Source organism: Gopherus flavomarginatus, chromosome 6, assembly GCF_025201925.1.
Source record: "Gopherus flavomarginatus isolate rGopFla2 chromosome 6, rGopFla2.mat.asm, whole genome shotgun sequence".
Classification (NCBI taxonomy): Eukaryota; Metazoa; Chordata; order Testudines; family Testudinidae; genus Gopherus; species Gopherus flavomarginatus.
Genome location: NC_066622.1, coordinates 107,586,794 through 107,610,682, shown reverse-complemented (window position 1 = coordinate 107,610,682; position 23,889 = coordinate 107,586,794). Strand labels below are relative to the sequence as shown.

Here is a 23,889-nt window from a genome sequence, read left to right as displayed (position 1 = left end):
AATGAATTTTTTAAAATAATAAATGTTGGATTTGTTTTATTTGCCTTTTGTTTTTTTGAGCCTTTACAGTTCACATTTTCAAGCTTTTCTCTTCTCTGCAATCATGAGGAATAGAAACTACTTTTTAAAAAACTAAAACTGAGATCCTTATGCAATCTCTAATATTCTCTGGTGTCTATATTTCTAATACTAAAAATAAAAATTTAAGAATCATAAATATGTCAATGAAAACTTTAGTTATAACAGTAACAAAACCTGAACAGAAGTAAATTTTGCAAAATTTCAATTTTTGCTGCAAATATGCTGCACAGCTCTGTTCCTCACAGAATGAAATTACAGAAGGTGTTTAGGTTACATTTTCAGTATACATTTCCTGTCATGTGCAGATATATTTCTATAATTGATATGGGAGCTATATTACAGTATATCCAGGCAAGCAAGCAACAGAAAAGCTACCTGTGTAGACAACAAGGTTGGTCCAAGTAGTCAGTAGTGTGCATCACCGTGCAAGTTTGACTATGGCCAGATTCTTCTTTCATTTATTCTTTCTGGTGAAACTCCATTGAATAAAGTGCAGTCTGCCCAAGCCTTTAGTGAGAGGAAATGCCTTGACTGCTTACAGTCAGTGCCACCCCTGTGGTGTAACAAAGAAAGATCTCTGCAGCCTAGGTTTTTATGCAATCAGGGGGTAAATAGGAACCTTCCAACTGAAAGTTACAGACATCTTTGTGACTTTCCCTATGATGTTAGATGATCCATTATCAAGTCAGCTCAAGGTTTGTTATCTCTCCTGTAAGAAGCACAAGGAATTTTTGGATCTCAGTGATTGCACCACCAGAAAGGGTAACCTGTCAGAACTGGTTGTTTTTAAAAGAACTTTGTTTGTTTATTGAGGATGAGGTAAAACAGACCCTCAGCTGGTTTGAATTTGGCATTTGCTGCAGAATTTGTTAAAAGGTCAGCACTGAGTATGTATACTCAGAATCATCAGAGATTTGCAGAGATCTCTGATCTCAAAATTATTTTGCTCTAAACACAATTGCAACACAGTAGTGATGATAAGCTTGTCATTAGAACCCCCCTGAATTTGTGGGTACCATAGTAATAGCTCATGCAGCAACATATATGTGATGACTATTGTCCATCTGCCAGGCCAGATATTATGGGCCTGATCCACTGAAGTGAAGCACATCCTATATGCCAGAGTGTATGCAATAAGCACAAAAGGGACAGCCAGTTTTTCCAAAAGCAAAATAAAATAGATGACAATTATAGCAGTACACATTTCTGCAGAAAGAAATGTAGTCAGTATCCAACCACAGACAGTTTATTGGACTGTTGCTGTAAATTAGTATTGAAAATATATTTTGCTAGTGTGGATATGTAAATATAGTCAGTAGGGCAGAGTTAATCCCTTACAAACATATTAAATTATTATTTTAAATAATTAACTTGGCTGTGATTCCTGCACTTTTGTGTTTGCTTTCCCCAAACAGACTAGCAAACAAGTTTACTGTATGAATGATCACAACAGAAAATTTTAACCAGCAAGTTAAGAATATTTGTTGAAAGCCGTTGTTAGCTCATAAACATGTATAGTTGCACTAGATGCCCAATATTAAGTTATTCTAATCCAATCAGGGAACAGAAATGATACCATGTGATAGATACATCCAATCAGAACTAGTTAACACATCTTATATGTCAACTACTATATACTTGCACCAAACTGCTTCATCCATTGAAGAGTGGTTATTCAAACAAGGTGTTCACCAAGCAATTTCAAACAATAAATATATTAAAGGAAATAACCTGTTTGAGAATAAATCCCAAACAGAAGCAGATGCAAGCTATATAATATATTATTCACTAAGAATTATTTGTTCAGACCTAACAGTAAAAATTCAAAGGCAGAAATATCAGTTCACACCCTCACTATTAACAAATATACAATACACCAAAATAATCTGACTCGCTTAAAATAATGCAAAGTTTATTGGCTCTTGGGTCTTGAAGAAAGGGAGTGTAAATCAAAAAAATTCCCTTACAGGAAGCAAGGCAAAGACCAAAAGCAGAAAACACTGAGACAAACAAGTTCACGTCTCCAAGGAGTAGATTGGCCTCATTCCACCTTTTTGTTTTTGGATGGCTGCTACTCTCTGTCCTGCTTTATCCAATTCATGCAGCAGAAAAAGAGTAGGGGGAAAACAAGTAACCAGTATATGTATCATCCATATTTGTAAGTTAAGGAAGGTGCACAGCAAATGCTAAAGGGAAAGCTAATGATCGGAGTTAGCAGTTAAACCTTAAGAGGTTTTGCAGAACATAGATTACTGCAATTATTCATGTTGCCAGGTTACAGTAGCCACCTACCAGTAGTGATAGTGGAGCAGAACACAAAATGAGTACAGTGAGATTCAGACTTAGAAATTACTGCTTATAAAGCTCAGTCAGTTTTAAGGATCATTTTCTAGAAAACCAAACACACTGCACATTATTTTTGCACTGGCATTTATAGTTCTGCTTAAAAGAATCATCTGGCCTTCATTTATAAATATCACAATGAAAACAAACTAGAACCAGCAGCACAATCAAGCTCATCTCTGCCCATTCTGCAACATGTCTGCCAACGTGCACGTCCATTGCACAGCAAAGTGAAGATTTTCTGGAGTGCTGAAAACAATGCCTAAATCATGCCAGGGATAGCTGATCAACATTTCACAACTCCTCAGTCTACCCCTACAAACCTCATTGAAAACAAGGAAACAAATTATGAATCACTTGCTGTCTAATCAGAATCTGAATCACAAGCAAAAACAAAACTGTATGGACCTAGAAGCAGTTCGGGCACTCTGATGTGGGACACAGCAGGCAATAGCTTGTTCTGTTGAGCCAGAAAACCAACAATGATGGCAGTGGTAATGAGTAAGTCAAATATTGCAATGATTGAAGCATGGGTGTGCACCTGAAAATCCACAAACCATATTGTTTTTATATAAATCCATGGAAAGAAAGCAGATACAGAACTTAGCATAAGCAAGACCTGGAAAATGTCATTTGTCTCTCTTCTTTTACAGGACTGTGATAAAATAAATATTTATGGTATTTATATTTGTGGAGAAACAAATTGTTTTGACATGCAATTTGAAATGGAAGGTATATTTTAAAGAACCTCAGGGTAGAAAAAATTTCACTGATAATTGTGGTACTGTTCTGTGACAACATGTCTGTAACTAACAGACATGATTTTCTTACTGAAAAATCTACATTTCAGTATTTCCATGAGGGTCACAATGTGGCTAGAGTATAGATCCAAAGGAAGTGCCTTGTTGATTGATGGTTGAGTTAAATGAGTAACTTAAAAAAATGGAACTTGGGGCTTCATCATCAATGGTAAAATATTGCCTCTGTAATGGATAGCTTTGCCCATCACAGCACAAAACTTTCTCTTCTCAGTATAAAAATTGGAGACAAGCTAATGCACTGGTTCTCAACCAGGGGTCCGACTCCACGTACCCCTGGGAGCACACAAGGTCTTCCAGGGGATACATCAGCTTATCTAGATATTTGCCTAGTTTTACAACAGGCTACATAAAAAACACTAGTGAAGCCCCTACAAACTAAAATTTCATACAGACAATGATTTGTTTGTACTGCTCTTTTTACTATACACTGAAATGTAAGTACAAGATTTATATTCCAGTTGATTTATTTTATAATTATATGGTAAATATGAGAAAGTGAGCCATTTTTCAGTTGTAGTGTGCTGTGACACTTTTGTATTTCTATGTCTGATATTATAAGCAAGCAGTTTTTAAGTGAGGTGAAACTTGGGGGTACACAAGACAAATCAGATTCCTGAAAGGGTTACATAGTCTGGAAAGGTTGAGAACCACTGGACTAGTGGATCCATGCAGTGATGAATCCACTGGGCTCACCCCACCATGAATCCTTTCTGAATGGTTGCATGCAGGCAGCCCTGACTGAGCTGTGCTCCACAGCATACAGGGTGGTGCACCCTGTTCAAATTCCACAACTCTTGCCTTTCTCTGAACAGCACAACTATATAAGTTCCACTGCAGGCAGGAAACTCCATGCCCATAAGAAGAGGACAGCATTTGATTCATAACAGCATCAGTGGCTTATTACAATGTGCATGACGGATTAGCCACTGGGCCCATGGAGCCCGTACCTAGCGTCCCCAGCAGAAGTATGGTATGGAGGAAGCCCCCGCAGCACCCCATGACCCTGTCCCCAGCAGAAGCTATGGGACAGGGGAAACTCCCTTAGTGCCCCCACCATCTCCGGCAGAAGCAGCATGAATTATTTGTATTAACAAAGAGCCAAAAAGATGACAGCCATCAAACTTAAATAACTCCAGTGATTAGGGAGCATATTTGTAAAGCTCTGCCACTTTCAGAATTCTCTGACCATCTTATGATAGTCAAGTATATGGAGACGACCTAAAAAGAAGAAAATATGTTTGTAGATTCTATTCCAATCAGACTGCTATCTGAGATCTTCATCTTTAAAAGCAGGCTCTCATTCTCTCTCTACTATGAATGAAGGGTTTGAAAATGCCAGCACCATAAAAAAAATTACCTCACCCACCCCATTTCTCTAATATCCTGGACTAACATGGCTACAGTTACACTGCATAACACCACAAATGTCTAAATCAGAGGTCCCCAAACTATGGGGCATGCTCCCCTAGGGGGGCACAAAGGAACGTTAGGAATGGAGGGTGTGGCTGTGTCCTGAACCAGCCTCCATGGAGGTCAGGGAGAGAGCATTGGTCCCAGCCTCAGCTTCCAGCCCACGTTGGGTGCCTGGCTGCCGCCCCACACTCCACTTCCAGCCCTGCACCCAGCCCCATGCACGGGACCACAGCTGCTGGCCCCATGCCTGGGGCTCTGCTCCCAGCCCCAGATCCCGGCCCCACCCCTGTCGCCTGCTGTGGCCCCAGCCTCGGCCCCCCTACCCCTGTCTGTGTCCCTTCCCTCCCAAAGCCGAGGGAGGCCCCAGTTCCAGGGAGGATTGCAGACAGGAGTAAGGGGGGAGCGAGGTTAAAATTTTGGGGACCACCAGTATAAATGGTTTCTATAATCCAACGTTAAACTGTAATATACTCTTCCCACTAGCTAACTTCAGCCATACCTAAAGAGACAAGGTAGGTGAGGTAATATCTATTATTGGACCAACTTCTGTTGGTAAGAGAGACAAGCTTTCAAGCCAGCCAGAGTTCTTCTTCAGGTCTGGGAAAGATACTCCCAGCATCACAGCAAAATGCAAGGAGGAACAGGTTGTTTAACATAAATAGTTAGCACATATTGTAAGGGACCCTTCAAGGTAGAGTGGCCTGTTAACACCTCTGCAGTCATAGGACAAAAAGAGGGGGTTAGTGGGTTATAGATTGTAGTAATAAGCCATAAACCCAGTGTCTCAGTCCTTGATTTTTGGTGTCTAGCAGAGTAATGAATTTAAACACCCAGGCTTGTGTTCTGACTCTGCCTTGAATGGTCCCTTATAATATACACTAATAACTTCTGCTAAACAATCTGTTTCACCTTTCATTTTGCTGTGACACTGAGAATACCTTTCCCAGACCTGAAGAAGAGCTCTCTGTTGATCGAAAGCTTGTCTCTCTCAAGAACAGAAGTTGATCCAATTGTAGGTGATCCCTTGGAGTTCCAGGATGATTGTGTTCCATAAAATGATAGCCAGTTATCACTGTTGGATCTGCAGGTGAGTAATGAGACCAATCTGGGATCGACTGATCTTGCCACAGTTGGGACAGACATTTCCCAATAGAAGGGGCGGATGTGGATCAGGCTGCAGCACGTTCTTTCCTTCTTTCCCATTTCTCATTGTCTCCTTTGGATCTCAAAATTCTCAGATCCTTGCCATAAGATCTTTTTCCATTTTGATCAGTCGAAGGCTTGGGTTTCCCATGAGTTTATGTCAATATTGTACTTCTTCATGTTGGCTTTGAGGGTGTCTTTGAAGCACTTTTTTTCCCCACCGCTCATTCATTGGCCATGGCTCAGTTGTGAGAACGTGACCTGCTTTGGGAATCAATATTCAGGCATTCAAAGAACATGACCAGCCCAAAGGAGTTGGTGGTAGATGATCATAGCTTAAATGCTGGAGGTTTCAGCTTGGGACAGAACACTGATATTGGCGCATCGGTCATCCCACTTGATTTGGAAGATCTTGTGGAGGCACCATTGATGGTATCATTCAATAACCTTGAGTATATACTGTACAAGAGATACAAGAGATACTATACAAGATTTCACCACCATACAAGAGAGCAGGGATAACAACAACTTGGTACACGAGAAATCTTCAAGGGCACATTTTCTCAAGCTTACAAAAACTGCACTGGTGCATTGAAACACAATAAAAGATATTACCTCACTCTCCTTGCCTCTATAATATCCTGGGACCAGCACAGCTACAACAACACTGCATTCAGTTATACATGGCAGTACACAGGAGAATCTTATGGAAGACGCATCTCTGGAGCATCACTCTGAGAAGCAGGCTCTGTAGCAAGTCTACATCTGTTACAGGAGCCTGATCTGCTAGTAGCAGCCCTGCAACCTACTATGTACAAGACAGTTTCTTTTGGCCATATACTGCACAAAGCTGGGATTTCCATTCTAAGGATCTCACAGTTACAACACCTTATAATCTTTAAAGACATCAAAGCAAAAAGTAAGTGTAGGAGATACAGCTGCTTTATGGCACTGTTATGTTCTTTTTCTTTTGATCTGTAGGTAGATGCACACTTTGTAATTCAAACTAAATTATATATAAAAAACAGCACTCCTGAAGGGTGCTCATCAGAACTTTGTTTTTATTTCTACTAAGTTTGACATAGCCCACAACAATGGTTTCCCATGCAGCCTGATCCAAATGTTGTTATGCAGTACATCTCCACAATTTGAATTAAGAAAATATTTCCATGGGGACTCTAATACAGTCCACGTTGCACTTTTCTGGTGACATCACTTTTTGCCTTCTTCTTTACCTTCTCTTTTCTTTCTATCATATTCCAGGTTTGGAAAGATTCTCCCTTCTTTTGTTTTGAAGGCACCGATGTAGTGGGCTGACATCATCCTTGGTATTCTTTAGTTCCATGAACTGAATCTTCAGTAGAGAGTGAAAGCCTTCAAAGTAATTACACCAGGAATAAAACTGACCCACCAATTTTGCCATGACCATTTATCTATGGTTATGTCTATATAATGTGTCATGTGCAGTAACCTAGGGCTCATAGTGTGTTTTGCATCAATGCACACCAGGGAACTTTTAGTGTACAGCAGCAGAGTCCATATGGACAATGAATGCATGGCTCACTGGAACACTGAAGATTTACACCCCAGTTTACTGGGCACTAACTTGTTGTATAAACAAACCCTAAGATCCAGCCTAACAAGAAGCATCTTTACAGTAAGACACTTAAAGAGCTCAATCTGTTTAGTTTTTCAAAAAGAAGATCAAGAAATGACTGTACTTTTGGGGTGTGCGGGGATACCTAATGTTAAAAGGATGTTTAAATTACCAGAGGAAGACATAACAAAGACTAATGGCTGGAAAGTAAAGTCAGATAAATTGAAACTAAAAATAAGGCAGAAATTTTAACTCTGAGGCTATTTAACCATCGCAACAAACTACCCAAGGAAGTAGTGGATTCTCCATGTCTTAAAGTCTTCATATCAAAACTGGACGCTTTTCCTGAAAGATATGCTTTAGTGAAACATAAATTACAGAGGTAACTGAGTTTAATTCTATGCACTGTGTTAACAGGAGATAAGATTAGATAACCTAATGAGTCCCTTCTGACCTTACAATCTATGACTCTTACCTGCCAGAAGTAATCTTGAAACTCAGTTATGTACATAGCCATTCTCCCAACCTTGGTTGCCTAGGCAACCAGGGCTGTGTTAAACTTTCCACTTTTCTTTCTCAAGCAAAGTTCATTGTGCCTCAGTTTTCTAATCTGGTAAATGGGGATAATGCTATTTACCCAACATGGGTATGATAAGATTAAATGCATTAATGTTTACAACGTTCTTTGAGATCTTCAAAATGGATGTGCAAAGTAAAGTGCAAAACATAGCCATGAAATATATCTTTCTAAATGTTTGACTTTGATTAGTTCTGTTTTACTATTCTTAATATATTTATGTTTAATTTTGAAAATTTAAAAGCCTATGTACAGTAATAAATGTATTAATATTTATATTATTGTAAAATCTTTAGAGAAAAGAGAATCTCTCTCTACATGTTTGTATAGCACTTAGCACAAAAGGGAACTAATTTCAATTGGGGACTTTAGGTACTATTGTAATGCTAATTAATAAATAAATAATAATAATGAATAATGATGATAGGTCCCAGTCCTGCTCCCCCTGAAATAAGATCCTTTCTTCATTGTAGTGATAATGTATCTAGATGCTTTAAACAGCCAGCTTTCCCTTTTTCCTCTAAAAATGATCAAATCAGGCAACCAAATAAATTTCTAAATTGAACTTTATTGAATATTGTTTATTTTGAACGTTCAGTGATGCACCCTATTTAGCAGACATGTGAGACAGGTAAGGGTGTTCTTTAAAAAATACAGTGTGGCAAAAGCTTTGCATGGTAGAATATTCTGTTTAGAAATGACAGTTGTAGGCATTCTCTCATACTCAGTAATATTTTCCATGTGTGCCTTTTTGTTTTTCAGTGACACAAACATGTGCAATAAAGGCCAAGGATAGAAATTAATCTAACAGCTTTTGTAGCAATGCTTTTGATGGTTTCACTCAATTTCATTTTCCAGCGGATACTGGCTTTTTTTACTTCTCCTGTCGCTTGTAATATGTAAAGCACAATTCCCAAAGGTTTATGAGGTTGTAAGGATCCAGAAAAAGATGACTGTTTCTCCCCACACATGCACATTCCACCCCACACCCACTCACCCACCCACCAGCAAAACATAATGCTGTACTATTTTTGGCAACAAGGAAGGGCCTCCCTATGAAAACAGAAAGCAGTGTATTTTCTCAGTTACATCAACTTGCAATCTAATGCTGTGTTGTGCTTGGTGTTTTTGTGGTGATGCAAGTCTTTTTTTTTTTTCCCTCCCTACAGCTGGTTGGATTTTCCCCATCTTACAGCACCTCGCAGGTCCCTTCTCTGAGCAGTACGTTGCCTGAGTGAGTAGAAACACAGAGATCAGCTGCAGGTTTCTATCTTCAATAACAGATACAGAGGGAAAGGGGAAAGGGTTGGAAAAGGAGAGACAAATATTGACTTGGCCTTATAGAAAGACATCCAGCAACTGAATAAAGAAGCCCTGTTCATGTTTTGGGATATTCTTTCAACTGACTGGAACCAGAGTGGATCAAAAGAATGGGAAATGCCAGCAGACCCTTTAGAAGAATTGCTTATTTCCTATGCCTTTTATGTATGCTTTTGCTGACTGAAGGGAAGAAATCAGTGAAGCCAAAATGTCCTGCCTCGTGTACTTGTACCAAAGATAATGCTTTATGTGAAAATGCCAGATCTATTCCAACCAGCGTTCCGCCTGATGTTATCTCACTGTAAGGGCTGTAAGCATTTGGTTATTTAATTTATTATTTAAAATGAACTATTATGTTTGGTGTTTTCAGCGCAGACTGAACGATGCTTGCAGTAGGGAATAAACCTTCCGCATTCACAATCATCAGATAAAATGTTAAAATGTGTGTTACATCTCCTTTTTCTATACATGTACCTTTTTCTGTATTATGTGAAAACTGTAACAGATTTGTTTTTATTTTTAATTAATAGTAGCTATGTAAAGAAATTCTATTGTGATTCACAGCTCAGTGTTGTAATGATGAATATTTGAGATCATATTAACACAATTTTTTCCACCTTCTTTCCAGATCCTTTGTGAGATCTGCTTTTACTAAAATCCCAGAAGGGAGTTTTTTGCTCACACCGTCTCTGCAGCTTCTGTGAGAAATATTTATATCATATGATTATTTGTTATGAAACATATCTATCCATAAACAATATAGTAAGGGTCTGAATACTCATTTTATAAGAAATAGCAAGGGTGGATCCATTACACATCAAAATACACAAACAGTTAGACTTTGAAGTAAAGGTAATTTGGAAAGATGGCATATGTTTAATGGGGTGGGGGTGTTAAACTGTATGTACTTATTTGGTGGTTTGGGGTTTTATTAATTATTAATTATTATTATTTGCTGTCAGTGCTAGTTAGAATAGATTAAATTCTGAAGATTGCTTTCTGCGATGACAGATATGCTATCGTCTTATGTATTGTACTCTAATGGATGTCACTGAAGGGGTCTGAGTATTACCACAACTGTGCCTGTTTCTTTTCTGCAATCTTATTGCCTGACCCCCATTGATGAGATGTTCAGGATGTCTCAGGATCAGGCCCTTAATTTCAATGGGATGAATCCTGAAGTCCTTGCTCAGGCAAAACTACCATTTATTTCAGTAGAAGTGTAGGCACTTCAATAGGAGTTTTGCCAGGGTAGGGACTAGATTTGGCCCATCATTTGTTGTTTTGCTTTCTCTAAAGTAGTGAGATTGATGAAAACTGTAAATTCTTAAGCAGTCGTTATAAAATCACACACTATGACAGTGTGGGCACTGAACAGAACACTGGAATATTGTTAGAGATTTAGATTCATGTGGGTATAAAATTTTACAGATTCTCCAGAGAAATAGCTTTCTAGAAAACTGGAAGAGTGATTATATAATCACTAGCTGTACAACAATATAGAAAACGTAAACCTGAACTGCTTGCACTGGGTTTGCTATCAGTTTGCGATGTATCCAAATTTGTTTCAGAAACCTGACAAGAGACTTTTTTCAGTCTGTTCAAAAATGAAAAAGGACACCTGCGTATGACTGATTTCACGTGTGAAGTAGATTTGCTACAAAGTGAAATTTTGATGTGTTGGAGCACTAAGGCTGTTACATTAAACAGTTGGTGCTCGGGCAGCTGAAGCCATGACTCAAGCTGTGCTTTTCTACCTCAAGTGGAGCTGATAAGGAGGTGCAGGAACACTGTACAATTTTGGATACAGGGTAAATAGGTAAATGTGGTTACTATGGAAACCTGAATACTGTTCCATTGTGCATTATTCCCTACAAGATTTTCCAAAGTGGTCACAGATCACAAAAGGGACAAAGCCCACATGACTTCTGAGCTGGGCCTTCCAACAGAGAGAAAATGAAGTAGCTGTATTTGTATTATGTTGCTTGTATGTCAGTAAAATGAAAAGTACATCACAATCCTCCCTCTTGGCTGTGCCAGACCACCTACACTTAGCAATCCTACGTCTAGCAGGGGTCACAGATTCTAGATTCATAGATTCTAGGACTGGAAGGGACCTCAAGAGGTCATCGAGTCCAGTCCCCTGCCCTCATGGCAGGACCAAATACTATCTAGACCATCCCTGATAGACATTTATCTAACCTACTCTTAAATATCTCCAGAGATGGATAGAATAGGTTAAGCGGGGTAGACTGAGAGCTCCTTGGAACAGGGGCCATCTTTTTGCACTGTGTTTGTACTGCACCTAGAACAAAAGGGTCCAGGTCTATGACTAGGTCCTACGGTAATTAATAAATAAATAAATACCTCAGGCTGTATTTGCACGATATACCATTGACTTTGCTAACACAGGTTGTTGCTAACAAAATGCTGCAACATAATCTCCAAATTTACAAAAGCAGTTTTTGTTCCATTGTGGGTTTTGACAAGCAGCACACTAAAACAATACAAACTATCCCTAGACTGCTCACTTCAGAAACCAATTTGTGATTGGGAACAAAAAAGTCTCAACTCATTCCACAGTTGGGAGAAGAGGGATGAAAGAAAACTTAACTTTATATACACTCTGCTGCTCTGGTTGGGTTCGAGCAGCTTCTAAAACATAGAACATAGGCAATGCCACTAGACTAGAGGGCTCATAAACTATTTAAAGGGATACTATCCTATTCCTATATACTACAAAGAGGGTAGATTGTGATCAAATAAAAAGTACCCTGAGACAATTATGTTAATAATAAATAAATAAATATGAATTGCAGGCAAGCTATGATGCAGATATACCATGTGGGTCTGATGGCAAGATTTGATCTCAAGTTTTTGAAACATACATGTGCGGAGATCTTTCCTATTAAAACCATTCCTATTAATCTACGTCAAACTCTTTAACTGGAGAAGGCATAACCTATAGTAGCAGAGCTAGAAAATAATTAAACTTGAAATCATTTTTAATGAAGAATTCTAAAGAAGAAATTAACTCATTGTCTAGAAAACAAAGCAGTTTTGCTGCTCCCTAGGGTCAGTGGTTCTCTTACCATTGTAGACTGCATATGCAGCTCTCTATGTATTATGTAGGCCATATCCACACAGTATATATATTATTGGTATGGCCTTGAAGGTATCACATGAGCCACAGCTGTGTGTTGACTATATTGCTAGCAACCTGTGGGCCACAGGTTGAGAACCATTGCAGTATACCAGGGTGGGCAACCTATGGCACGCGTGCCGAAGGCGGCATGCGAGCTGATTTTCAGTGGCACTCACACTGCCTGCGTCCTGGCCACCAGTCCGGGGGGCTTTGCATTTTAATTTAATTTTAAATGAAGCTTCTTAAAGATTTTAAAAACCTTATTTACTTTACATACAATAGTAGTTTAGTTATATATTATAGACTTATAGAAAGAGATCTTCAAAAATGTTAAAATGTATTACTGGCACACGAAATCTTAAATGAGAGTGAATAAATGAAGACTCAGCATGCCACTTCCGAAAGGTTGCCGACCTCTGCACTATACTATGCCATATATGGGCAGTGCACTTTAGCCATATTATATTGCAACCCTTACAGAGACAAAACCTTCAGTGTGGTCAGTGAGACTTTGGTCTGCATGGGGACTTCTGGATCATGCTCTAAAAAGTATAAACATCTAACTGTTTATTTTGTATTTCCTTATGCAGGTTATTTACATCAAACTCTTTTGATGTTATTAGTGATGATGCTTTCATGGGCCTTCCTCATCTAGAATATTTGTGAGTGGACAAAATGTTTCTAGAATTATGGAGTAGGTGGGATTTCCAAGTTACAGGCATTGGTTTAACCAAAATGAATTTGTGACTCTTTACAGGTTCATAGAGAACAACAGCATTAAGTCAATTTCAAGAAATACTTTTCGAGGACTGAAATCTTTAATTCACTTGTAAGTAAAATGTTTTCATGTATGACTTAGTAGTGTGTATTTAATTTAGTAACTGAACCACTGTGTGGTTTAATTTAGCATTTGATATTATATAATCATTGACGTTTGTTGCTTAAACAATGTCAATATTCATATTATGTAGACCAGAAATGGCAAAAAAAAAAAAAAAAAAAAAAAACCCTACTCAGCCAGGCCATGTCTACTTCGCCCTGTGCAGGAAGAATGATGCAAAAACTGTCCATTTGGCTGCTTCCCCTTGTCTCCCACACACTAATCAGAGGAGCAAAAACAGGATTATGATCTTGCTGTTGAAGAATAGTTTTAGAAAGGCTAAGAAAAACTCCAATTTCAAGTTAAATCAAGAAACAAAAATACAGAAGTAGAAACTGAAAGCATGTGAGCCCAGGACAGTATACTAACACCTGTAACATTTAACTGAAAATTTATGTACAGTATTTGCACGGTCTGATTTATCAAAGCTAAGCGACTGTCATGTTTAATCAAAAGGTATGTGGCATTTTCAGCCAGTTTTTACAAACGATATGTATCCATATCAAATTAATTGTTTATAAAAAATTGAATGAACTTCCTTTCAAAATATAGCAGCTAACCTTTTCTATATAGAAAAATATACCAAAAATATTGTAAGAAAATGAGGCTTTGTTATGGAGATTTTGCTGCCTATAAAGTCTAAACAACATTAATTGTCTAAAATGTGTGAGGTGTGCCTAACATATGTCTGAATACCCTACCCTGATCATTGGCATTCACAGGCATATATCTTGGAGTATTTGTCATATGCGGGGGAGTGTATTCTGACCTTTTGTCCTCAACATAATATCCATAATAGCCTCTAAGAAGAGTACAGGGTCATTTGGCTTTTTGTTTCATATATGGTCAGATGCAGGGGAAAGCACAATTTCACCTATATATGGTGAATGCATAAATGTAATTAATTAAATTTCACCCAATTCTGCATCATATAACAAATGCATCAGAGGATACTACAGACCAGGTCCTTAGCTGGTGTAAACTGAGTTCACTGTGACTATTGTGTAAAGTTATTTGCATGCATAAACATTTTTAGGACTGGGACAATAGAGAGAGAGAGAGAAACATAAGATGTGTGGTATATACATAAAAATATGTCTACAGGTATAATTATGACATACTTAAACAAAAACAGAGGGTGGGATAAGGTTGTTGATAACCTGAAGGGCCTGTAAACTGAAAACATTTAGGAACATGAATAGCTTTACATGTACAAATTATTTCATTTATTATTTATTTTATTAATTTTTTTATGTGGCTGCTGCTCTCAGTGTGCAAGGTTTTTTTCCAACACAGAGGAAGATACAGTCCCTATTCTGCAAGGCATACAATTTAAAAATAACATCATGTCTTAACTGATGTGCTGGCTTGTAGGGACCCTCAGTAGTTTTCTAAGGGAAAGCATACGTGGGAGATGAGACAGTATTCTGAGCAGCTGTTGTTGTCTGCACGTGGTTGCACACATAATCTTGAGAAATGGGTCTCATGCAGTTTCTTCACATGCAGAGCTAATCTTCAATACATTAGTTGTTGTATTAATCTAGATGGAATATATGGGCTAAAGGTGTTAGCATAACCCAGTCATTGTCAAACATTAAACAGTGTTAAACAAGATTCAGGGTTTGATATATAGAGACTTCAGCTTGCTTAAAGCCAGGACAAGCACATCATTAAAAATCCTTTAAACCTTGTATTAAAGATAAAGAAAAGAAGGAAAACCAGGGAAAGCATTTGAAATTTAAATATTAAATAAGGTTTCCATTTTGACATTTTTTGTTTCCTTTGCTGGAGAGAGGTTTTAGAAGGAAACCCCCGCCTTGTCTGATAGTCTCTTAATTGAGATGGGTTAGACTGTTGTTGCTATTGTTAAAATCCAATCCTATTTCATCTCAGGGTATCTGGGATTCAGCTGGAGCTGGCAGAAGTGGCAATGTCATCAGGGTACTTTTTTGTTTGGCCCAGTCTGATCAGGGCATCTCTCAGGATTAGGTTGAAGGTCTGGGGACTCAGGAGATGGTAGGGGTGCCAGCCATGATGGTGAAGGCCACTCCAGAAGCCAATTTTTCTCCAAGAAGTCTCATTCTTTAAGGACCACAAAAGGAATTGTGGGTTGATTAGCCCGTCTTCCCTTATGATAGTTAATTCATGTAGAACAGCCTCTGCAGAACTAAAACTACTAGAAACAGCTAAAGGGGTTTCACCTGAGAGAAAGGATTCATATTTCCCTGGGCTTCTGCAGCAATAAAATAAGTTTTATTATTAATTTTGCTCTTTTAAGGGGTCTTTTCAGAAAACATTTTAACTTACAATCATTTACTGACCTCAAGAAAAACAAACAGGATGCAACTATAGTCAAAATCAAAATGCAAAATTATAAATCACGGCTCATGAGAGGAAAAGGAAAAAAAATAAAAGTTGAAACACAATTAAAACAAGGCACTTGGATAAAGTGTCTGAAACAAAATCAAAATAAAATTCTGAAACATTAATGAGACTGAAACATATGCAGTTTCTCATGCATTGTGCTCCTAATCTTTTTAATGACCTTTTACTTCCCAAACCCAATTATGAAAACATTCAGTTGCTTGCCAAGCAATCCAATAGCCACATTTGTATAAACCTTTGAGATTTGAGTCACAGCACCAATAAATGTCATATTGATCAGAACGGCCAAACGAGTTAAAAGGTGTTATAAACTCTTGCACTGCCTAACACTGAAACAGTGTTACAAAAGTTTGGGGAGTGGGAAGGAGTTTCTACAGAGATCCTGGTTTACTTAGTTTCTCTGGCAAACACCCGAAGGCACTCATTCGAAAGCACGAAATGTATTGATTAAAACACAAGAAAGAACAAGAAACATTTATATTAAAATGAAATGGAGTAATTATGCAAAACAAACAATCAAAAGCTATTGAAGTTTTTCTTCTTTTGGAGGTAAAATATCAGTCTCTTATACCAGCAACCTTTCTGTGATGAAAAGGAAAGGGTTAATTTTACTCTAAGTCCTGATGTGTGAAGGGTATTTACTTCTGTGGAGAAGAGGCAGGATAGAAAGGGTGGGGGAAATATAGCTTTTGTTGATGTCCTTGGAACCAGTGTTCTGTTACAAATGGATGCTTTAGACTTGTGTGTCGTCCACAGCAACTGTTGCTGTGGTCTCAGGCTCACATTCTGGTCAAGGACGTCATCTGGGTTGGCGCTTTTTTCCTTAGACAGGGCAAGACTGGATAAACCATCATCTCACTGTGCTGATGCATGTACTATAGTTGATTCAGGATCCAATAAATGGGTGAGAGAGAGCCTAAACAAGAGCAACACCTGATGATCTTCCTCTCAGAAAGAAAATCCTTTGGTCAGGTCTGCTCCTTCTGTCTTGGGGTCAGAGAAGATAAGATAAGATACACTGAGTCAAGTCAAGATGAGATTTTTCAAAGTATTTTAAAGACACCCTGCCCCCTCCAAAAGTGGGTGGAATGTGGGTGACATAGTTTATCCTCATTATTTTGTCCGCCAATTGAGGCTAATATTTGAGACACCAATTTTGGTTCATTAATTTCCAGACCTGAATTTTCTTGTTTGGACTCATTCAGTCTCTCTGACTGATTTTCTTGCACCTGTTTATAACACTATTTATTGAAAATAACTTGACCTACTTTTCATGGATAATTCCCAAATAGGCAAAAAGTTATAGGTCCAATTGTCGCAACAGAGTTTTGCAGGCAAAATAACTATAGGAGCAGGCCCACACTGAATGTGACCACTTTAATCCTTATTTGTACAATCCCTGTCCTTTCCTAGAATGTGTCTATATACACATACTAAGCATAACAAGTAGATTCTCTGCGGCACACTCCACTTAAGGAAGAGCAGAATACTATTGTCATGCAAAATACATCAAAGAGATTCATGGTAATTATGCATACTGATGAGTTCCATGAAGTGAAGGCAGAATATGACCTTTGTTCTGTATATTCCGCCCATTTCCTTTTCACAAGTGAATTTCTGCAATACAGTAAAATTACCCCAACATCTGCATTTTTCATTTATGCAAATAACTAATAATTGGAATGTGTCCTCACTGTAGCGTAGTCACCTCTAGTATACCTTTTCAAGACAATTCATTTTACAGAGTGGAAGTTTTTTTAAAAGCATGAGAGTTGTATAATTGCATTTCTGACTTAATGCCATAACCCTAAATTGCAGAATATTTTAGTGTGGAAAATTATTTCCATGAACAAGATGTAATTTTGATGGCATTTTTGAAGTTTTTCAGAAAAGCAAAATGTCATTCCTAGATTTAAAATATGGGCCTTCAAACATAATTACACACAACTGAACATTTACTTCCTCATTATCATCCATCCTTGCCAACTAAATGTTTTCTGCACAGGTACTACTAAGAGCACCATTTAGAGGTTACATAATAAAATCTTATGGCATGTTTTCTAATAATGGAAGATATAAAGTGCCAACCTTTCATCCAAGAATCGGCGCAATGTATAAATCTTGATTTTTTTCTGTTAATCTGATTCCATTAAAATGATGAACTTTTGGTAGCTCTATATCCATTATGGTGCTCTGCTTGGTATAATCCAGTGATCAAAGATTACATAAGGCTGTGATCCTTCATGTTCATATATGTGCTTAACTTTACACGTGTGAATAGTTCCATTGACTAATATCAAATTACTTACATGCATAAAGTTAAGCAAATTCATAAATGTCTGGCAAATCTGAGTTTATAAATTAGTTGCAATAAACCATATATGGGCTAAATGTAAATGGTTCCAGAGACAGCATATTACTCACACACAGAAACACTAACCTTTAAGCTTTAACCTTAAATATGTGGTTATGTGCTTTGCTCCATCAGAGCTATTGTATCTAAATGCCTCCTTGTCAGATGTGTACAGTTTACAAGTAAAAATAGTTTTTATTTCTAATGCCCAGTGCCACAAATTCCAACTGGAATCTGAAAATCATGCTAGCTTCTTTCCTTTTCATGCATCCTCACCAGTGACAAAGGTTTTGCTGACCAAATTAGGCACTGACTCACAAGACACTACCACATTCTCTTCTAGTTATGCCCTCAGTGACACTTGTGAAAACCTTGCAACATCCATGGGCTTACACGGGTGTACCTGATGGAAACAATGAATTAACTATTTTAAAAATATGTTCACACCTTCTATCCAATTTTACCAGTTGAAACTGTTGGGTACTCTCTTAGTTTAAGATAGTTTTCTTGACAATCAAAGCCATAGTATTGTTATTATTTGCTGGTAAGATAATTTTTTATCCCGTACTAACCCAAACAAGAAAACTTTTAGGCTTAACTCAATATTGACGTCCAATTTCTGTTTTATAAACGTATTGACTCCGAAAAATGTTAGTTACTGGATATTTTCAGAAATCATGAGCCAATGAGAGCTATCTACAGTATCATGGATTCAGTGTTTAAGACAGATTGTAGTTTCTAGAAAGTGGACATGGAGGCAGGATATTGCAATATTATAACAACATACTGGCTGTCCAGAAGGGAAGACATTTGTGTGCCAAGTCATGGCTAATCACTTTAAAATAATGGTGTTGGCAAAATACCAGAGATGATCACATTCTCTGCCACCCTGAGTGAAGTACTGTAAATGCTACAAGAATGTTGAAAAGCAAGAGAGCAATAGGAAGTGTGAATATATCTTAGCAGAAGAAAAAGTCACAAGGTAAATGAGATATTCTTTAGTGTAATCTTGTATAACTAAGGATTGAAGTACATTATTGTTTTTGCCATAAAAAACAAAATTGCATTTTGTAGAAATGTATTATCTGATGAGTTGTCATATCTTCTTTTACAGGAGCCTTGCAAACAATAATCTCCAAACACTTCCAAAAGATATATTCAAAGGGCTGGATTCTTTAACAAATGTGTAAGAAATCAGCAATTTCTTATTTTCAGACACTATGATTAGAAAAAACAGGCCATTGCCTATTGGTGATGACTGCAAGATATTGTAAAGTACTTGATTTGGAATTTTGGGTATATTAATTTTCACCTCTCTTTTAACTACTTTAATGATGTAAAATATACAAGATAGACCTAGTAACAGGACACTCCTATGACCCAGTGGACATTCAGACAGTGGGGGGATCCTATCACATTGGTGGGCAAAGGTGATAAATGCAAGGGTAGATTTATGTTTATTGCTGTCAATAATTGTATAATTGTATATTGTATAATATTTCCCAGATAAGATTATATATAATCTAACAGGAGGCTATGTTTAAACGCAATGATCATTTAAAATCTCAGTACAAGTACACTACTTTAAACCTGGCTAACTCAAATTGCAACCAAAACAAAATGTAAACTAGTTTTAAATTTTAAAATTTGTAAACCAAAGTATCTTAAATATTTGTAGAAGTATAAGATTTATTTTTGAAATATATCTTTGGACCACATCTTGCAGTCATTCCACTGGAAGAGTCCCATTAGAGACAACGTGCAAAATTCTGGCTCCCTAAGTACACTCACACAGAAGTTAGACTCAGTAGATACCTAATGTTCCCTGCACCAGTAAGTCCTGGAGCTGGCCCAATGACACTCCACGGCTATGTAGGACATAGATAGCCAAGTTGCTATCAGGCTGCTTCCCTCGCCCCTGCATGCCTTCTAGAATCTGACAACAAGCACCATGAGGTTTTGCATTGCTTCTGTTAGCAGCAGTTCTGCAATACCCCAATATAGTTCTTCATTCACACTCTCCAGTACTCCCTGAGGCCTTCTTCGGAGTCCGCCAAGTGTATGTAGAATGCCTTCGAACACCACCAGTCAGCCACTACAATTCCCCACATACCCAGTGCTCTTCACAGGGCACCTAGTCCTACAAGGCATTTGACACCTCCTACATAATGTGAGTTGAGGGTCTCAGCATCTTGTAAGAGGCACTCAGTATCTTCCAAAGGCCATAGTTTAACTTAAAAGGGAGTTCAGGTTATGTCCCTTACGACCTTAAACGAGCGTGTTTAAATGAGGAAGAGAAGAAAAAGGAGTAAAGCTGAGAAACTGTCCACTGACCACTAAATTAATCTATCATGTCACAGTAATTGTCACTGTGTCATCTATAATGTTCTTGGGAAATGCTAAACAATGAGAAACAAAAAAAACCAAGACTTGGGCCAAAAAAATGGACAGGAATTTAAGTACCTGTAAATTTATGATTATCAGTAAAATACGGAAGAGCAGATACTTCCACTGATTCCCCAACCTAAGTTTGTCTTGATTTCCTTAGTATAATTGAAACTATTTAAGTTTTTGCAAGTAGTTTCAACAAACTGTTGTGTTGTTTTTGGTTGTTTGGGTTTATTTAATTGGTTCAGGACAAATTAATTCAGGAAAGGTTTCAGAGTAGCGGCTGTGTTAGTCTGTATCTGCAAAAAGAACAGGAGTACTTGTGGCACCTTAGAGACTAACAAATTTATTTCAGCATAAGCTTTCGTGCATCCGAAGAAGTGAGCTGTAGCCCACGAAAGCTTATGCTGAAATAAATTTGTTAGTCTCTAAGGTGCCACAAGTACTCCTGTTCTTAATTCAGGGAAGTCCAGAATTCTCAGAAGAGAAAGCAAGAAAATAGTCATTTTATAAAAGTCCTTGTAATTTTAGTCCTATGATGTTGCGGAAAACAACAGCTAATTCATCATTTTCAGTGTGTGGTTTATGTTTTTACAGGGATCTTAGAGGGAACACATTTAATTGTGACTGCAAACTGAAATGGTTAGTGGAATGGCTGGGCAGCACCAATGCAACAGTTGAAGACATTTATTGCGAAAATCCACCAGAATATAAGAAGCGTAAAATCAATAGCCTCTCTCCAAAGGAATTTGATTGTATTATTACAGGTAATGTGTTCCAAATTATTTCACCTCATTACTTTAAAATCAAGGCTATATTTTCTAATTAAGGGTCCAATTCTGCAAGTGGTCTGCCTATGGACCTCTCACTGAGTCAACAGGAATTCCATGCAGATTCAGGCCTGATACAGGAACCATTTTGTGCATCTATTACTACAGTCTTTACTCAGACTTTAGCGGGAGATTTGTCTATGTAATAATTGCAGAATCTGGACTATAACTGTAACACATAACCACCTGTTTCAGTTCAGAAAGAATAAGCAGACTTTAAAATTCTGTCTTCTGAGCAGGAAAACTAGACTACTTATTGCATGTATTCTTTAAAAATAAATCAGTATCAATTAATATGGTATTTTAATATGGTGAAAAAATACATGTGGAAATAAATGTTACCTTTAATTATCAAATGTTATGTGCGCTTTTGCAGAATTTGCTGTTTATGAATCCCTGCCATATCAGTCTCTGTCAGTAGATACTTTCTCCTACATGAATGATGAGCATGTGGTTATTGCTCAACCTTTTACTGGAAAATGCATCTTTCTTGAATGGGACCATGTAGAAGGGTCTTTCAGGAATTATGACAACATTACAGGTATGAATAACGCATGCCAAATAACATTACATTACCTGATCTAAAAGGCAGTGCTAACATTGTCCTTCATCTTTCTTTTTGTAGGTACTTCAACTGTTGTGTGTAAGCCCTTAATTATTGAGACTCAGCTGTATGTCATTGTTGCCCAGCTCTTTGGAGGCTCCCATATTTACAAAAGAGATATTTTTGCTAATAAGTTTATAAAAATTCAAGATATTGAAATTCTTAAAATCCGAAAACCCAATGATATCGAAACTTTCAGGATTGCAGAAGACTGGTATTTTGTTGTTGCAGAAAGTTCAAAAGCTGGCTTTACCACGGTTTACAAATGGAATGGAAATGGATTTTATTCCCATCAGTCTCTGCACGCGTGGTACAGAGATACTGATGTGGAGTATCTTGAAATAGCCGGCAAACCTCATTTAATTTTGTCGAGTAGTTCCCAAAGACCTGTTATATACCAATGGAACAAAGGAACAACTGAATTTGTTAAGCGTCTCGAGATCCAAGATATGGAGGATGTGTATGCAGTGAAACACTTCAGAGTGAAAGAGGATGTGTACATTTGTTTAACAAGATTTATTGGTGATTCCAAAGTAATGAAATGGGGAGGTGCAGCATTTCTGGATTTACAAAGAATGCCATCCCGAGGGTCAATGGTATTCCAGCCTCTTCAGATAAGCAATTATCAATATGCCATTCTTGGAAGTGATTATTCTTTTACTCAAGTCTATTACTGGGATACTGAAAAAGCAAAATTTGTGAAGTTTCAAGAATTAAACATACAGGCACCAAGATCTTTCACACACGTTTCCATTGATAAACGCAATTTTCTCTTTGCTTCAAGTTTTAAGGGAACTACATTAATTTATAAACATGTCATAGTTGACTTAAGTGCATGACACTCATAATTCTGAGATTACATCAGACTTTCTACTATAAGTGGACAAAATGAACTAAATGCATGATGACTCTTATCCTACTTCCAGATGAATGCCTTTAAAAGTTGAGATTGCTAGAACAAAGTATTACTAGTATCTTCATCTTTAATTGTCAAGTCTAGTGGTGTTGGAAGTTGCATTTTTTAACAAAAAGAAATTAAATTGTTAACTGTTCTTTGCATCCACAATATGTAAATATGCGTGCAACTGCATCTGTTGCTACAAGTATTAAGATGTACTTTTCCATTTATTTATTCACCCGTTCGACAACAACTGCCAAATAAAATGTTTACATTTTCTGTCTTTCACATTCCAAATATGATTATTTACAGGTGATAATTTTTATTTGTGTATATATTATACACATATATAAATAAACAACAAGGTGTGTTGTACATGGCAGTGTTTTTCTTAGGTGTTTCTTTTAATATTATAAGCCACAACAATAAAGTGGTTTATAAACCAAACAAGTGGTTTATACATGTAATCACAAGCACATGATAAAGATACTGCAACCCTATAACTGGTCCTATGCAGACAGACCCTTGCATTCACGTGGAGCTCCACTTGCTTAAATAGGACTCACACTGACATAAGTATGGATCTAATTTCAGGATAGGGCTTTATACTGGGTACAGTTGGGAATTCTTGATTTTTGAACAATGTATAGAATAATCAAAAAAATAAGTCTTGTTATCAAGGCTTTTGTGCTGCTCCAGTAGGAGGAGCAGATAACAGGTAATGTCAGATGTGACAACATTGTTCTGTACAGTAAAAGAAAGCTAGGAGCACATCTTATTTTTCAGCAACAGAGAGTCTTGTGGCACCTTTAAACCTAACAGATGTATTGGAGCATAAGCTTTCGTGGGTGAATACCCACTTCGTCAGATGCAGCACCCACGAAAGCTTATGCTCCAATACATCTGTTAGTCTTAAAGATGCCACAAGACTCTCTGTTGCTTTTTACAGATCCAGACTAACACTGCTACCCCTCTGATACTTATTTTTCAATTAACATCTTTTCTATAGCTGAAGTTCAACACATCATTCGCATTAATTCCTTTGTAATTTTATCACTGTCAAGTCTTTTTAGTGTGTTTGCAATTATTTAATCTTCAGCAAGTTTCTCCA

General features: G+C 37.5%; 1 protein-coding gene across 4 annotated transcripts; it reads left to right on the top strand.

Annotated features, from left to right (window-relative positions):
* Window positions 1-2,653: 2,653 nt before the first annotated feature.
* LGI1 (leucine rich glioma inactivated 1) lies at window positions 2,654-23,061 on the top strand. 4 transcript variants are annotated; one of them, XM_050959481.1, is made up of 9 exons: window positions 2,654-2,925; window positions 9,145-9,596; window positions 9,924-9,995; window positions 13,031-13,102; window positions 13,198-13,269; window positions 19,173-19,244; window positions 21,044-21,213; window positions 21,653-21,817; window positions 21,902-23,061. In XM_050959481.1, the coding sequence occupies exons 2-9, from the start codon at window positions 9,406-9,408 to the stop codon at window positions 22,717-22,719; spliced, it is 1,632 nt and encodes a 543-aa protein (XP_050815438.1). In that variant the 5' UTR covers window positions 2,654-2,925; window positions 9,145-9,405; the 3' UTR covers window positions 22,720-23,061. The 4 variants fall into 4 exon arrangements, with proteins under 4 accessions (XP_050815438.1, XP_050815439.1, XP_050815440.1 ...); XM_050959482.1 differs by lacking the exon at window positions 2,654-2,925 and adding an exon at window positions 7,714-7,780; XM_050959483.1 differs by lacking the exon at window positions 2,654-2,925 and having other exon boundaries at window positions 9,046-9,209.
* Window positions 23,062-23,889: the final 828 nt, after the last annotated feature.

Bases quoted from the DNA above. Each gene is read 5' to 3' on its own strand.
- LGI1 (XM_050959481.1), top strand. From the start codon at position 9,406: ATGGGAAATGCCAGCAGACCCTTTAGAAGAATTGCTTATTTCCTATGC. The intron at 13,270-19,172 runs GTAAGTAAAATG...CTTCTTTTACAG, and splicing joins CTGAAATCTTTAATTCACTT to GAGCCTTGCAAACAATAATC. The intron at 19,245-21,043 runs GTAAGAAATCAG...ATGTTTTTACAG, and splicing joins CTGGATTCTTTAACAAATGT to GGATCTTAGAGGGAACACAT.